Source organism: Haliotis cracherodii, unplaced genomic scaffold (assembly GCF_022045235.1).
Source record: "Haliotis cracherodii isolate W230 unplaced genomic scaffold, xgHalCrac1.p SCAF_10, whole genome shotgun sequence".
Taxonomy (NCBI): Eukaryota; Metazoa; Mollusca; class Gastropoda; order Lepetellida; family Haliotidae; genus Haliotis; species Haliotis cracherodii.
In genome coordinates, this window is record NW_027266265.1 from 52,918,228 (window position 1) to 52,936,985 (window position 18,758).

General features: G+C 41.2%; 1 protein-coding gene across 4 annotated transcripts in view; it reads left to right on the forward strand.

Moving 5' to 3' along the window:
- The window catches only part of LOC139454520 (interferon regulatory factor 6-like), a 49,243-nt gene extending 36,241 nt beyond the window's left edge, over positions 1-13,002 (forward strand). For all 4 annotated transcript variants that reach the window (XM_071236289.1, XM_071236288.1, XM_071236286.1 and 1 more), the window contains exons 8-11: positions 819-949; positions 5,703-5,866; positions 7,309-7,573; positions 8,869-13,002. In XM_071236289.1, coding sequence (XP_071092390.1) covers positions 819-949; positions 5,703-5,866; positions 7,309-7,573; positions 8,869-8,958 — 650 coding nt within the window. In that variant the 3' untranslated portion in view covers positions 8,959-13,002. The remainder of the gene's footprint in view (positions 1-818; positions 950-5,702; positions 5,867-7,308; positions 7,574-8,868) is intronic.
- The last annotated feature ends 5,756 nt before the right edge of the window (positions 13,003-18,758 follow it).

Here is an 18,758-nt window from a genome sequence, read left to right on the forward strand (position 1 = left end):
CATCACTTACCCTGTGACGTAATGAATATTAATGCGCGCATTCCAGGAAAACTCGCAATGTTTCGGTAATGTTAGTGAGAGAGGGAAAGCGATTTTGAAGTACAGAATTAAAGAATGACATTTTATGATAAAGAGGTTATCCCACTTGTGTGTTTGGGGATGGTAAATATCCTATATTAGGCAAGGCTCGCTAAATACAATGTTTATTCCTAATGCAGGATATTTACCATCCCAAAACACACTCACGTGATAACCTCTATATCTGTCAAGCAGCCCAGCATTTCACACCCTGAAGCTGGATTATTACCGACTGTGTCGTAAAACGACTTTTATTACCTCCGAGGGCAAACATATTGGGGTTCATATAGCTGGAATATTGCTGAGTGCGGCGTAAAACGACATACAAACCAAATCACAATAATCATATGTGCCCTTGGGTCATATTACGTCTAGAGGCAACAGTGTATTGTTTCCGTCATCCCGACGGCAATGTTGATGTCATTCGAATCTTATTGTGACGTGAGGTCGGAATGACGTCACACTAGAAACGACGTCATAGCTGAAGATTGTTGGCGTCATTCGACAAATTGTGATTCCGCTGCTGTTGCGACTTGCTGTTCTTATGTCTTTAGAGAAAATACATCTGTTTGTTGACATCTTCTTCGATAATAAATAGGACATCATATTCGTGTTCATGTCATACTATGTGCCTAAATTCCGATATTAAGACACTCGTGTCGTAAACATAGTATGACATGAACACTCATGTAATGTGCTCTATGTACTCACGTACTAATGTAAACTGCACATATCCCCAGTTCACGAGGTGATCGTCAAGCTCAAGTACCGTCACACAGAGGTAGCCGGACATCACGTGAAGAACCCCATCGGTTGCCGGCTCTTCTACGGGCCCATGATGGACACTATGGTGGAAAACCTGCAGGAAGAGGTGGGACCGAGACACTACAGATACTCTGACAGGAGTGCTAGCTTCCTTCAGGACAGACACGTTTGACCGGGACCAACATGCCCTGAACAAAGTTAACATTTCTGTCTGTCCTGAACAAAGCTAACATGTCCGTCTGTCCTGAATAAGGCTAACATGTCCTGTCCTGAACAAAGCTAACATGTCTATCTGTCCTGAACAAAGCTAACATGTCCGTCTGTCCTGAACAAAGCTAACATGTCTGTCTGTCCTGAACAAAGCTAACATGTCCGTCTGTCCTGAACAAAGCTAACATGTTTATCTGTCCTGAACAAAGCTAACATGTCTTTCTGTCCTGAACGAAGCTAACATGTCTGTCTGTCCTGAACAAAGTTAACATGTCTGTCTGCCCTGAACGAAGCTAACATGTCTGTCTGTCCTGAACAAAGTTAACATGTCTGTCTGTCCTGAACGAAGCTAACATGTCCGTCTGTCCTGAACAAAGCTAACATGTCTATCTGTCCTGAACAAAGCTAACAAGTTTGCCTGTCCTGGACAAAGCTAACATGTCTGTCTGTCCTGAACAAAGCTAACATGTCTGTCTGTCCTGAACAAAGTTAACATGTCTGTCCGTCCTAAAAAGAGCGAACATGTCCGTCTGTCCTGAACAAAGTTAACATGTCTGTCTGTCCTGAACAAAGCAAACACGTCTGTCTGTCCTGAACAAAGCTAACATGTCTATCTGTCCTGAACAAAGCTAACATGTCTGTCTGTCCTGAACAAAGCTAACATGTCTGTCCGTCCTGAACAAAGCTAACATGTCTGTCTGTCCTGAACAAAGTTAACATGTCTGTCCGTTCTGAACAAAGTTAACATGTCTGTCCGTCCTGAACAAAGCTAACATGTCTGTCCGTTCTGAACAAAGCTAACATGTCCGTCTGTCCTGAACAAAGCTAACACGTCTGTCTGTCCTGAACAAAGCTAACATGTCTGTCTGTCCTGAACAAAGCTAACATGTCTATCTGTCCTGAACAAAGCTAACATGTCTGTCTGTCCTGAACAAAGCTAACATGTCTGTCCGTCCTGAACAAAGCTAACATGTCTGTCCGTTCTGAACAAAGCTAACATGTCTGTCTGTCCTGAACAAAGCTAACATGTCCGTCTGTCCTGAACAAAGCTAACATGTCTGTCTGTCCTGAACAAAGCTAACATGTCTATCTGTCCTGAACAAAGCTAACATGTCCGTCTGTCCTGAACAAAGCTAACATGTCTGTCTGTCCTGAACAAAGCTAACACGTCTGTCTGTCCTGAACAAAGCTAACATGTCTGTCCGTCCTGAACAAAGCTAACAAGTCTATCTGTCCTGAACAAAGCTAACATGTCTGTCTGTCCTGAACAAAGTTAACATGTCTGTCCGTCCTGAACAAAGCTAACATGTCTGTCTGTCCTGAACAAAGCTAACATGTCTATCTGTCCTGAACAAAGCTAACATGTCTGTCTGTCCTGAACAAAGCTAACATGTCCGTCTGTCCTGAACAAAGCTAACATGTCTGTCTGTCCTGAACAAAGCTAACATGTCTATCTGTCCTGAACAAAGCTAACATGTCCGTCTGTCCTGAACAAAGCTAACATGTCTGTCTGTCCTGAACAAAGCTAACATGTCTATCTGTCCTGAACAAAGCTAACATGTCCGTCTGTCCTGAACAAAGCTAACATGTCTGTCTGTCCTGAACAAAGCTAACATGTCCGTCTGTCCTGAACAAAGCTAGCATGCTAGTCTGTCCTGAACAAAGCTAACATATCCGTCTGTCTTGAACAAAGCTAACATGCCAGTCTGTCCTGAACAAAGCTAACATGCCAGTCTGTCCTGAACAAAGCTAGCATGCCAGTCTGTCCTGAACAAAGCGAACATGTCTGTCTGTCCTGAACAAAGCTAACATGTCCGTCTGTCCTGAACAAAGCTAACATGCCTGTCTGTCCTGAACAAAGCTAACATATCCGTCTGTCTTGAACAAAGCTAACATGTCTGTCTGTCCTGAACAAAGCTAACATGTCCGTCTGTCTTGAACAAAGCTAACATGTCCGTCTGTCCTGAACAAAGCTAACATATCCGTCTGTCTTGAACAAAGCTAACATGCCAGTCTGTCCTTAATGTATTTCTAAGTTACATGTAGTATTTCAGATGACGGATGCTACATACACTCAACATACAATAGTTTACAATCTATCGAAGTTTCTCCTGAATTGCAGTATTGCCGTAAACGTATTTAAAATCACAAGTTTGTGTTTTTCTCTCATTGAGAGATGCAATTATTTTATACCGTACCGTCTTACTGTGCACACTACGACTGTAAAGTGTGCGATGTGACTTTTAATACTAACTCACTCATTGTTCCGAAACAAGTGTTTCATTCTGTTTTTTGATAAGCCTCAATAGTGGTCGTCATCAGAATGGATATGTATGGATGAGTACTTGACTGGGGTCAACGGTTGGGAGTGTTTAGTTGAGGAACACACTACCTTGAAATGAGGATTTATGTTTGTTGTTTAACGCCGCACTCAGCAATATTTCATCGATATGACGGCGATCTGTAAATAATCGAGTCTGGACCAAACAGGCCGCTGATTGACATCATGAGCATCGATCTACGCAATGACATGCATCAACCAAGTCAGCGAGCCTGACAACGCGATCCCGTTAGTCGCCTCTTACGACAATCATAGTCGCCTTTTACGGCAAGCATTGGTTGTTGAAGACCTATTCTCTGCCCGGACCTTCACGGGTCCTTTTTAATTAGGAATGTATACCCATGGACAATGGGCAGTGACATCAATGCAAATATGTTTGCTAATTTGTAGATTTTGGAAATCATTACATGTTATCTTAATAACGCCCAGTAGGGATTCCTGGTTAGACCCGGCCCCAGCAACCTAGGCAAGTCGTAAGAGGATTTTACAGAACGGGTCGCGAGCCTCCGTGACTCAGTAGATAGTGTGTCTTCGTTCTCGTGACAGCGTCAGCCATTGCACATAATATCAATCACTGGTTTGTCCGGTCCAGACTCGATGGTAGCGTCATATATACAGCTGGAATATTGCAGCGTTAAATTACAACGAACAAACCAACCACACACGAGGATACCTCCAATGTCACTGGAACGTAGAACGTGTGTCAAGTGGTTCTTTGTTCGAGTAAACCGAAGTACTGATATTTGCTCAATGGTCATGAAGTGCCTCGATCGACCAGTAATGGCTTAAGTGCACATACTACTGTCAACTGTGCATACGAGTTCCGATTGCCATAAACAGGAAATAATACCTGGCAATGTCCTTAAGAAGTCAAGTGGTTTCAGTGCCCGACAGATGGTATGACGCACATGGCTAGACAAGTGTGTTTATATTTGTTTTATTCATGATACTGAACTAATACCAGTCACGTGTTTGAGCCTCGGAAAATGTTTCTCCTTGCGGCAAAGTAGTGTTTTATCATGAAAATAATCCTGACTGTTAGCCATATTTGGACAGTAACATGGCAACCCCATTTATTCATACCCAAATAAAAAAAATAATTTTGTCCGAACGTGAACGTCACTTATGTCAACACATGGTTCAATGTCACTAGATATGCGTCATTAATATATACACATGCTTCATTGTCACCAGACATACGTCATCAACATATACATGGATCGATGTCACCATACATACGTCATTAACATATACATGGTTTGATGTCACCAGACATACGTCATCAACATATACATGGTTCGATGTCACCAGACATACGTCATCAACATATACATGGTTCGATGTCACCAGACATACGTCATCAACATATACATGGCTCGATGTCACCATACATACGTCATTAACATATACATGGTTCGATGTCACCAGACATACGTCATTAACATACACATGGTTCGATGTCACCAGACATACGTCATTAATATATACATGGTTCGATGTCACCAGACATACGTCATTAACATACACATGGTTCGATGTCACCAGACATACGTCATTAACATACACATGGTTCGATGTCACCAGACCTACGTCATTAACATACACATGGTTCGATGTCACCAGACACATGTCATTAATATATAAACATGCTTTAATGTCACTAGATATATTTCATTATATCTATCTATAGCATCTATATCTGTATTGTAACACCACTAGATGTATGACATTAATATCTACTTCAACGTCACTAGAGGAATGTCATTAATCTGTATTGTAATGCCACTAGAACTATGTCATAATCTGTATTGTAATGCCACTAGATCCATGTCATTAATCTGTATTGTAACGCCACTAGATCTATGTCATTAATCTGTATTGTAACGCCACTAGATCTATGTCATAATCTGTATTGTAACGCCACTAGATCTATGTCATAATCTGTATTGTAACGCCACTAGATCTATGTCATAATCTGTATTGTAACGCCACTAGATCCATGTCATTAATCTGTATTGTAATGCCACTAGATCTATGTCATTAATCTGTATTGTTATGCCACTAGATCCATGTCATTAATCTGTATTGTAATGCCACTAGATCTATGTCATAATTTGTATTGTAACGCCACTAGATATATGACATTTATTTGTATTGTAACGCCACTAGATATATGTCATTAATCAGTATTGTAATGTCACTAGATCTATGACATTAATCTGTATTGTTATGCCACTAGCTCTATGTCATAATCTGTATTGTTATGCCACTAGCTCTATGTCATTAATCTGTATTGTTATGCCACTAGATGTACGGCCCTGCGGGTCTCGACCAGCTGCACTTCCCACTCTGCGACAACATGATCGACAACCACCGACAGAGCACACTGACGACCCAGCTGCTGAACGTGCTGGACCGTGGTCTCATCCTGGAGTCCGTCAATGGAGACATATACGCCACGAGGAAGTGCAGGTAATGAGATAATGAGCTGATTAACAATATACTGCTAGGAGGAAAATCAGTAATATATACACAGCTGTAGGATTGCTTGAGTCATCATGAAAGTGAACTGGGAAATAACGAATTATTTCCGGGAGTATCTGACAAAAAAAGAAAATATTGTGATTTATTTTGAATATTTTGAGTAGTATGTAGTTGTCGGTGTACTGATTAAACGATAAGTTCAGTCAAAGTAAACACAATTTATGGATACCAACTTATTTGTTTACTGTAAAGGCGACGTTACGATATAGATCTTGCTGTAATAGTAACGGTATTTGTAGGTGGGCGTGCGTAGTGTTTGCGTGTGGGCGTGTTTGTGGAGGAGGTGTGTGTGTGGAGGGGTGGGGGGTGGCTGCTTGTACTAGTCCGGACTCATGTCGATTTTATAATTCTAGCCCACTCAGATACCATGCCGCAGTTTAACACGAATACCCCACTCAGACACAGTATACTGACTCCGAGCCGACCAGTCATTGTTTAAGCCCTTTAATGTCGAGCGCCAGGCAGGGTAACAACAAGTACCATCTTTTAACGTCTTTTGCTATGACGCGGCCGGGGAATATATTAGAGTGTTAAAAGAATGAGTACGTTTGACACTACTTTTAGCAAACACCCATGTAAGATGGTGGCTAAAAATGATTATTCGATGGTGATGTATTTGATATGGGTACCATAGATGTGTTTTGGACCTCAAGTTTGCAGCGTTTCGGCAACTGTTTTCAGACTACTAACGTTTTGATAACGTTTGTAAGTTTTTGATCAAATCCAATGTTCAAGTGTATATTCTCTTTCGGCCGGCAGTTTATCTTGACCAATTCGTCACCATATTTTGAACCTGATTCGTGTGGCACCACCCAAAAATGAACGAGAGAGTTTCTGTGCCAAATGAGTGATACACGAGATTGTAACGGCACTTCAGAAACGAGGCTATAGTGGCGGATGGGTCCAGGGCCTTTTTCATAATAGAATTGGGATTTATATACTCTAAATAACCCAGGATACCTTAAATAGCCTTACATCCCTATCCCCAACTCCCTCATCTTCTTTCTCTGAACGCCTCCGTGGTTTAGTGGATGGAGCGTCTGTCCGGAGAGCGAAAGGTCGGTGGTTGTTGTTACCCCCGCCTGGTTCTCGACATTAAGGGATAAAACAAGCGCTGGAGTCAGTATACTCTTTGTGCGTCTGATATCCATGTTAAACTACGGCTTGGTATCTCAGTGGGCTAGCATGATAAAATGGGCATCAGTCCGGACAAGTACAATCAACTCTCCACCCCACCCCCCCCCACGCCCACCCCTTCGCCCCCCCCCCCCCCCCCCCCCCCCCCCTCCCCCACTCCCCATGTATGCACGTCGATATATAAGTGCAATAATCTTTCAATTATTCATTCCTCGCCTATTCTTTCTCTCCAGATTAGTCATATTCGTATCACAGCCCCAAAGTCCCTATGACCAGCCAATGAAGCTGTACCGGAACAAGCCGCCAGTGAAGGTGTTCGACTACCAGGACTACTTCCTCCCAACCCTGCAGCGAGCCCTGAACGGGGAATGTCCACCACCGTCCGCAGAGATCCTCATCGGGTTCGGCCAGGACTGGAAGATGGAGAAACAACCGTATAACAATCTCCTCATCTCTGCAACAGTATTCCATGCCAGAGCCTACCATCAACTCTCTCAGGTAGGGCGTGTTACACAGCCACACTTTTAAGAGGGTATGGTCATGTTAACGCACGACATTCGAGAGTCGATAGCGGGCCGAGCAGTACGACTGTCGTAAATCTGTGACAACTGCGATGGTTTCGCAAAACAGTTACGAATGTCGTAAGAGTAAGTAGGTGAGTGAGTATTGTTTTACGCAGCTTTCTGTGAGTGAGTGAGTTGGGTTAAACGCCGCTTTGAACAGTAATCCATTTATATCACTGCGTGTCAGCTTAATGTGGGAGGAAAGCCCGAAGTGATGCAGGTCTCAAACGTTTACGACTTCGTTGAAACCCACGAGCCAAGGTATGGTGCTGACCTAGAAACATAATTGGGCCGAATCGGGATTCGAACCCACAATCATAGGTTTCAGGTGTGCCCAAGGGATTCGCCTTAGACGACTGGGCCACCCGTGTCCAGACGCCTCTTTCAGCAATAATCCAGCAATATCACGGCGGTGGACACCAGAAATGGGCTTCACACATTTGCATTTAAGGATAAAGACATTTACCCGCCTCTTACAAGTATAGGTTAGTGGGTATGTATAGTCTAACACGGAATCCCCACAGGGATATCCCTATTACTGTAAGTGAGTGAGTATGATTTTACGCCGCTTTTAGCAATATTCCAGAAATGGGCTTCACATTGTACCACTGTTTGGAATCAAACCAGGGTCTACGGCGTGATGAGGTAACGCTTTGACCACTAGGCTACCCCTGCCGCGCCTTATTATTATTATTGTAGGGGATGATACCAGGTTGGTAGTCCTCACAATATGCATTTTTTAGAAGAGGGCCCTGTAGAAGAATAAAGTATGTTAAAACACATATTCTGATTAAAATCTCACATCTTCAGTCGTGTTTTGTTACTTTCACCAAGGGACGGATACTTCACTCAGATAACATTTATTTATCCGATCTTTATAGGTAAGGGTTTAAATGTCATATTACATGTCACCAATACACGGTGCACGGGTGGCCCAGTCGTCTAAGGAACTGCAATTCGCCGTGCAGAGTTGCGTCCCTTGGCCACGACAGAAACCTATGATTGTGGGTTCGAATCCCGGATTACCTCAATCATGTTCCGAGGTTTGTCAGCACCCTGCCCGTGCTCGTGGGTTTCACCGAAGTTGTAAACGTCTGAGACCTGCATCACTTCGAGCTTTCCTCCCACATTAAGCTGACACACAGTGATATAACTGCAATACTGTTAATAGCGGCGTTAAACCCAACTCACTCACAATCACTAATACACGTGACTCTTGTATGATTGTAGATCCCGCCCGCCCTGCTGGTATCGACTTCCGACGAATACGATCGGTATTTGGACAACTTTAAACAACTCGGCATCGACCAGAGATCGTGAGGATCCACTCGACCTGGATCTGGACCTCAATTTTATCATTGTATATATCAGGACAAGCGCTTGAATCTGGTGTAGTACCAATCTGTGTGACGTCATGTGTGACGTAGATGTACAGTCATTTCTACCGGTGAACACTTTCATTTATCATCTACGGTACGGGGAAAATATATAGCAACGAGGAGTTATCAATGTGTTCAACATAATGCTTCGTATCAAAAAAGCTATCAGTGAAATACTAGAATGTGATTTGTCAATATACTGTCGGTATCTCTTAGATGTTCCCTTATATTTTTCCGTGAGCATATTTCATTATCAGGGAAATCGTAAAAACGATGCAGGTGTCAAATACTCCAACACACGCTGGACGTAAAACACACGTAAAAAGTTTGAACTGTCTTAGGGACCGTATGTTTTCCCCAGCCGAACAAATTTTTTGGTCTTTTCGGAACTTCCTTTGAACTTGACAAAATAAAGAACGTGGAAGAACACACCATTGTGTCCCGAACAAAATACCAATACTAATAATCTGAAGGACAAGAGCTCAATTCAATAGGAAAATCCTATAATCGTGCGTTGTCATATCATTACGTAATGCTTCAAATTTACACCTTTAGCAAGTCTAAGTTATTTATATCGAGAAGTTAATTCAAATGAATATTTAGAGAGCACTAAACACCGGAGGAAATCGTGGTCACGTGACATAAAAAGGATGCCCTTTGAAGTCACAGCTATAACATTTGTTGCTGCGTGTGTTAACCAGTTGAGCACAGTCTCAGTCTCTAGGCGTGTATTACGATGTAACTGCCCACCCTTAAATAACCATTCAGACGGAAACTTTAAGAATATTGTATCTCAGGCAATGACGCTCGAGAATGTGGATAGGTGAAAAGAATACCTTGAAGGGGTTTTGGCTCCGAGTTCCGAAAATGTGTTCTCTGCTATGGCCACACCAATTGCCTGCCAATTTTTCTCTGAAATTATTCCTAAAATATTTGTTCAAAGTTTCCAAGTTTTTTCGTCACAGTACCTTTATATAATTGAGTGAAAACTTCATTGAGTTTTAACTCGAACAACTAAACACTTGTTTTAGACCCCCCCTGTTGAGCGTTAATGTGGCCGCGATGCGAAATGTTACTTGATACTGTGTAGTATGTAAGCATCTATCATTGTTAGAGCTAAATGTGGCAATAGTAGGTATCTTTACTATGGTAATCTATCATTTTGTTAGTCTCTCAGGGATAAAATTTAAAATCGTTTCGTTATTTCATCGATCAGGTCGTCTGATTTGGTAGTCATCTTTGTGAAGCCGTTTGAAATAAGAACATCGATCTGATTGGCTATTGCGTTTTTACCACAAGGGACATAACTCTTGTTCTACACGGGGCGCCGTCGATAGAGTCAAGAAAAGTGGGTTTGAAATGGCAAGGGTGGAAGCTAGGCTTTGATATAGGCTGGTGGACACTGTTGCCTCGGGAAAGTCCTCTTCCTGGAACAGAGTCCCCCTTTCAAGCAAGTTTTTTTTGTTTAAATTTCGTAAAGTATATTGTTTTAGGTGATCAAGTGTCAAGAAAAAAAATATAAATATAAAATATATAAAAACTTTCACACTCACATTCATTTGACTCAATGTATGTCGTACCGCTATAGAAAAAAATGTCTCTTTCGAAAGAGAAATCCCCTCTGTATTTCGGACAAGTGTTGGGGCGTTCGGGTAGCCTAGTAGTTAAAGCGTTCGCTCGTCATGCCGATGACCCGGGTTCGATTCCCGACATGGGTACAATGTGCGAAGCCCATTTCTGGTGTCCCCCGCCGTGATATTGCTGGAATATTGCTGATTGCGGCGTAAAACCATAATCACTCACTCAGACAATCGTTATTTCTTTTCCGCATCTGATTTTCAAAACATATTCAGAGCACTCGACTATATCCCAAATCCAAAACCGGTAACTATAGTAAACAAAAAAGGCTTGTTGTGACCCATTTCAACGTATACCATTATTGAAATGATATAAAGTTTTCTGTAACTTTTTATTTTGACATTTCCAATTGGCCAATTATGGCCTGTCATAAGCCGTCCGTTACCACCAGCTAAAACACTTCCTGCCCAGCTTGCTCATCGTTTCTCTCGGTAAACGTGTAAATGTCGATTCTTCTTTTGTTTCATATTTTATGAGCTTGGATTTGCCAAACGTCAGTGACATTAATCTTCTTTAGTAGAAACATGAAACCATGGATTTAAACGTGTATTTTGAGACAGCAACAGGAAAACGCCGACCATTCGTAAGATACCTTACGTCGTGGGAACGAAAAAAAAGACTGAATATTTATGCATTTTGACGTACATGTATAGCGCCGTATAAATTCATGTTTTCTGGTTGTAAGCTTTAATAAGGCAACACGATGAATTGGTATGGATAACTGCATACCTTTAATTATAGAATATGTACATGTGCCAACGCACTCTCCGACCCAGAGTTCCTTGTGGCCAGCCTAGTACAGTCATCACTGCGCCAGAGTGTGGTTCCAGCGTACTCACATACACGACTTCGTTCGTGACCAACTCGTGTTATTCCGGGACAAGCCGAATAGCGACTCGTGCCCCTCTCATGGCCATTTTTGCGACTGGGTTCCGTCTTAGCGCAAACGGGCATACCTAAAACAATTGTCGCCTCGTTGCGTAATGGTTCACATATATTTCTCCATATTTTATATATATTTCAGATGCAATTTAAAACACATCTGGACGTCCGGAATTATACAGTATGATTAAACACATTTAACTGTGTCTTGGGTATATTTTTAGGTGCAAGACGTATGTAAAATCAAAAATTATTTCTGAGGGATTATTTGACAAAGAACTCGAAATCATACGCGCATTCTGATTGGTTTGTCGTATTTTCGCACATAACATTCATCGATAGGGGGACGAGTCTTCTTGCGGGTTACGGAAAGGGGCGAGTGGTGACGAATGACACGACTTGAATACACGTGCTTACATCAGTTTGGACTATTTACAGAGAAACCGAGCACTGAGAAATTAAGGTTTGTTGTTTAAAGCCGCACTCAGCAATATTCCAGCTATATGACGGCGGTCTGTAAATAATCGAGTCTGGACCAGACAATCCAGTGATTGACATCATGAACATCTATCCATGCAATTGGGATCGATGACATGCATGAACCAAGTCAGCGAGCCTGACCACTCAATCCCGTTAGTCGCCTATTACGGCAAGCATGGGTTGCTGAAGACATCTTCTACCCCGGAATCTTCACGGGTAGAGGAATTAAGGATTATCTGTCCCTGGCGAGCTACTATTTTAAGTTCCGGGCCATGGCGAGGAAGTTTCAACATTAATTCTTGAGAGACAGATTCTCCGTAATGGTATAATACGACAAAAGTTTTTAAAAAATATTAAGGGTCACGAAAATTCTTTATCATACATTTAAATATGGTATTTTTGTAAAATCAACTTCAACAAATAAAATATTCTCCAAAACTAGGAGACCGCTGTTGGAAGCGAAATAATACACGCTGGTCAAGTAACAAAAATGGCGCTTTGCGAAACGATCAGTCTCAATTGACGAATTAAATGAGAAAATTACAGTTCATAACGAAACATTTTCGAGAGAATAACAAACGGCAAGAAGTGATATTAACTCCTTAAATTACCACCTGTCATTACTTTGCCTTGTCAATGTGGAACTAACGTAAAAAGGAGGTCAACTTTTTTGTATACGGGATTAGACACTTACAATAAAGGGAGACAATTTAAGGGGAGTTAACTCTTACGTGAAAATAGTTCCGTCAAAGCGTCATGTTCACTGAAGTGAAATATCAAGTGTTATGTTCACTGCAATGACAATATCGCTTTTCTCAACTACAGAAAAGCTCAGTCTTTCACACTGCAGTGTATAATAAACTGTTATAGTCAACGTTGTATAACAACACATGTATTCAAGTCGTGTGTGGTCCATAATCTGTGTTTCTCGACTACAATATCGTGTTGTCTGGTTGTGAGAGAGCCCTAGATTGTCATGTGCACTTCGCGTTGATTAAAAACTTCTTTAACATTTTCGTTTTGTTGTCTGTGGCTAAGACCTCTATGGCGTGATATGAAGACTTGTAACATGTCTCGAGCGCACTTGGAGTGAGTGAGTGAGTCTGCGTTAACGCCGCTTAAATCTCCGTATTATCACGGCGTATTAGCTTGATTTGTTTGTTTGTTCGTTGTTTAACGCCGCACTCAAGCAATATTCCAGCTATATGACGGCGGTCTGTAAATAATCAAGTCAGGACCAGACAATCCAGAGATTGATATCATGAGCATCGATCTACGCAATTGGCATACGAAGACATGCACCAACCATGGCCGATCCCGTTAGTCGCCTCTTACGACATGCATGGGTGGCTGAAGACTTATTCTCTGCCCGCATCTTCACGGGGCGCATCAGCTTGAGGAAATATGATCGCGGGGAAGGTGGTCACAAATCTAGAGTGAGTGAGTGAGTTGGATATAATTCTGCTTTTAACAGTATTCCAGTTATGTCATGGCGTGTCACTTTCATGTGGGAGGAAATCCCGATGTGAAGCAGGTCTCTGACGTTACCACTTTGGTGAAACTTATGAGCACGAGTATTTTGCTGACAAACCTCGAAATATAACAGGGATTCGAACCCACAATCACGGGTGTTTGGCGCGCCCAAGGGACGCAACTCTGCACATCGAATGGCGGCGCTTGAGATGAATGGGCCACTCATGACCACCATCAAGCTACACCATTAGTGAAAAGGTCAACTTTTTATGAGGTAAGGAGCTAAAATAAATATGTTACATGACAAGGAAATTCAATTGTTTTCGGCTTTGTTTTTTTTCGATATGGAGCGTTAAAGACGAGTGTGAATTCTTTATCGTACAATAAAGCACTGCAGGGCTAATTAACCATGAATGGGGAACAACTCACTCTAGACACTTCCCTTTAAAAAATAACGTCGTCCAATTTACGACTAATCAAGTTGCGAGCACATGTTCGAATCTACAGAGATGACGTCATGACAACAATGTTTTATCGTGAAAAATAAGGTAGCTACCCGATAAACGCAAAGAGCAATAAAAAATGAAGTGTGGTTTATTTCACGATAAAACATTGTTCTATCATGACGTCATTCCTGGAGATTCGAACATACTCGGAACTTGACGTCGTTTATTGGGGGACGTTTTTTAAAGAGGGGAGTGTCTAGTGAGTTCTCCAAAGATGTAGCTGGGCAACGCAGATAAACGCGAAGGCTGAACGATCGCATCCAGGAGGAGGAGATATGACTCACGGTATTAGGAGCAAAGGTACAGGGTATTGACATCAGCATTTTGAGAATATACAGGTAATAGCCACCTGTGCCTAAAATGGACTTGTCCAACATTGCCGAGGTTGGGTGCTAGTCAGGGAGTCATCATTATTTAAATAGGGGTAAATAAGGTTAAAGCTTGTACATTTTATTATCGCCCTTAAAGAGGTTGTACATGATGTTGATATCTCATATAGTTTTTGTTTGTTTGTTGTTTAACGCCGCACTCAGCAATATTCCAGCTATATGACGACGGTTTGTAAATAATCGAGTCTGGACCTGACAATCAAGGATTGACATCATGCGCATCCATCCAAGCAACTGGGATCGATGACATGCATCAACCAGCGAGCCTTACCACCCGATCCCGTTAGTCACCTCTTAAGACAAGCATAGTCGCGTGATACTAGTATCTCATATAAGAATTAAACGACGAGTGGGAGCTGTTTATCGACCAACACATGTACAATTCGTTCTTTGCTAGTTATCGTGTAGCTATCTCATACAAAAACATAGAGGGGAAAATTTGCAAGTTTGTATCTATATATTGCATTCAGCATCATTAAACAATGTCGCCTTGAGCATATACTCAAACTATGCCTCGACTTCACCAACTAACAAACAAAAGTAAGATATCTATCCTACCACAATAATATTAGAGTGAGTGAGTGAGTCTGGTTTTACGCCGTTTTTAGCAATATTCCAGCAATATCACGGCGGGGGACACCAGAAATGGACTTCACACATTGTACCCATGTCGGGAATCGAACCCGGGTCTTCGGCGTGACGAGCGAACGCTTTAACCACTAGGCTACCCGACCGCCCTTATGACATTTCTTGATGTGACCTCGAACTAAAACTAAAAACACTACAGTACAAATCGTCACTGGCTTGCTGTGGTAAAATTTGTGTTCACATGTATATTTTTTTGAAAATGTTTGAAGGGTATTAGTGCCACAGTCTAAACAAAGTATCATCTATGTAGATTAAAGTATCATCTGCATAGATCATACGTACATCTTCGGAGCTGATACTTACATTTACTTAGACGATACTTTCAGCTACGTTCATAATAAAATAATCTACGTTGAAGGAAGTGTCACCTACTATCAAATTATCGACTTAGGTAACAATATTTTCTCGAGTCATCGACACTAGTTCCGGGTCAGTTATGTATAACCTCTGGCTTAATTAATACTGACCGATTTGTTTCCCTTTCTAACTCTCTAAACATTGCATAAGTAAATCTTTATTTCAATGTTCCGAAGTTACTGGAGAATGACACACACCACACTCTTTTACAGACGTAATAAAGAAGGAGAACACTAAACAATCAAACAAATAACTATCGGTCATTATTCCAAAGTTTAACGAAATTATATATCAACCATGGCATGTTTAAATCCCAAGAAATCACTCAAATATGTTGATTCTCATGATTTCTCCAACACGAAAATTAGGTTTTAGAGGTAAAACGTGAATATGAATGGGAGGGAATCACTCAAACTATAAAAACTACATGAAACAAGTACTCGTCATCATCCATTGAAGTACTAAAGATACAATTCTGCAGTTTGTGTTTTTTTTATTTTAGCGCTGATAGTTTGAAAATTTGAAATAATCTCAGTATGCAGTAAAACTACGGAAAAGGCCAAATAAAAATACACAACCAAAATGCCCAAAACATTTAATTTAATTAACGCGAATTAAGTAATCACCTTTCTTTAAAATATTAATGTTTGTTTTAACTAGTATCCAACTGGGGTCGCAACTTAACAAGACAGAATCACTGTCTGAGACGCATGCGGAGATGAAAATATGTACTACGAAGAATACAGTATCATCTATGGAGATGATTCACACCTTTTAGACTGTGGCACTAATACTTATTTTGGAAACTGACACAAAATACTGACTGGTGGTGATCCGTCAGATACTTGCGGTAAATAACACTGTTGATTCCCACTTTTTAACACATATCGTCTCCGTGGTATTGTCCACGAAGAGGGGAAGGTTTGGGGTTCATTCCCGCCTCATACCAAAAGACGTTAAAAGATGGTACTTGTTGTTACCCTGGGTCTAAAACAAGGACTGGTCGGCCCGAAGTCAGTACACTGTGTGTGATTGGGGTATTCACCTTAAACTGCTCATGCTATCTCAATGGGCTAGCACTATGAAATTGGCATTTATCCGGACTAATCCGACACACACACACACACACACACACACACACACACACACACACACGCACACGCGCGCACACACACACACACGTATACACGTGCATGCATGTCGCTATATAAGTGCAATAATCTTGAATCTGACGTTAAACCGCATTTCACCTCGTCTCACCTCACCTCACCTCACCTCACCTCACTTTTGTGTGAGGACGCGTAGTCCAAACGTATGACGCGCCTTAACCGCACGGATGGAGTCCATCATTCCTCCAACATCCACGATTCACTCACATCGCCATTCCCGTTCATTTCATCACGATGGTTATCACTTTTGGATTTCTATCAACATTAAGCTGTAAATCTAAGTGCCCTTATGCTAAAAGTGGCGTTAAGCCCACCCAGTACTTACATATTTGTTACAATGTCTGTGGTGAGTACTTAAAGGACAAAACATCTCTCCTCGGATTCGAAAATTTATTCTCTAGAGACTTTCACCTGCGGTGAGAACATCGGTGACGGTACCTCAACGTTCACCTGTCAGATTTGATTTACTGTAATATATCCGTGTCACCAGTGATGTTCCGCCACTTGTTATTGAAGAAATAGAAGTGTATGGCGAGAAGGACGTGGAGTCGACGTCTAAAGGTGAGTCTCAAATAATATTAACCATGACCTGTTCTTCTCGCCAAGATACGTTAAAGAGGATGTATAATTGTGACTTAAAACATGTTTGACTGTCGTCGTAGGTTTTAACAGTTGTACATTTGACGTCTAACTTTAATGCATGTGATGGTAACATATAACATCTTTGATCGTCCATTTTATACTCACTATTGTTAGTACATTTTATAACTTCAAAGCTCCTGCGAAACTTTATCGGTTTTTACATCGGTCGACTAAAAACAATTTCCTGAGGGCATAAGCTCAATGTTGAAATGAGGCTTGTTTATATCCTATACAATGCAAACAATAAGCAAATGTGGCTTTCATAATCGAAAATAGGTCGTAGAAGACTTTGTTTACACTCCAAAGATAATGAAACCATATAATGTGTCAAATCAGTGGTCATATTCGATTTTCTCTTTCCACATATACCATATCTCTACATCTATTTTGACTTCATGTTGAGCGATGTATTTTATGAATAACTATGCATATATTTCTAATCTTCTGTTCCAAAGGCACTCCCCCTGTGGCGTCATCATCAATTGGAACATCCCCTGCGAATGTCCCTACTACAACACCAGTACCGACTACAACGCCATCAGGTGGGTTTGACACTTTCACCTAAATGTCGGCGTCTATTTGTCAAAGCACCCCGCTAACATGTAACTAACATTTCTTATGTTTCCCCCTCGTATTGTCCAACTGTTGCATGACAATTGCCACATACCAATCGCAATTTTGTATCTCAAATTAATTATGGACGCCTTTCTCCGAATATTTGCAACATTTCCCGAATAAATTAGTTCTGGGGGAATAACTCTACGTTTGACTTCTATCGTTTGCTATGTTTCGATGCAGAAGTTGATATATGTCTGACTGTATTCTTACCGATTTGGATCAACGAATGTATGCTTCAGAAACACCTGCAATATTATAGTTGTGGCAGTACATGTTGATATATGCGTCTCGCGTTAGGTTTCAAACCACGAGCCAGAAGCGACTAGTATAAAACCTTACGAGGGATGGATAAAACTACATGTAACCCGAATGACTCTGACATGGGATATGATAAAACTATATATACGGTAACATGATTTAATAATCTTAAGTCTCAACTGATATCAACCATGACCTCTTTTGCTTGTCGTGCATATTTAGAGGAAGTTAAAAAGGATTTATAACTGTGAGTAAATACGTGCATGAATATGATGATTTTTTTTGTTTAGACGTTAGGCTTTTTTTTTACAGTTTTTATTGGACGTCTGACCAAACAACGTTTTAGGGTCACAATAACAGCTTTAATCGTCCCTTTTTTTGCAGAGTCACTAGAGTAACATGTATAACTTCAAAGTTCCGGCGAAACTTCATTTTTTCGTGTTTTAGCCTCGGACTAAAATAAAGTCTTCAGGGCATAAGCTTGATTTTGAATTGAAGCTTATAATATCCTGTACAATGTTAACTCTCGGGAGTTGTGGCTTCAATAATCGAAAATAATACTCGAATCTGTCAAGACAGTGGTCATTTTCGATACTGGCTTTCCACATTTCTATTACGTTTGACTTATTCCTTTTGACAGCTGTTTTATCGGTTTTTAGACTCGGGCAAATACTTGATGTT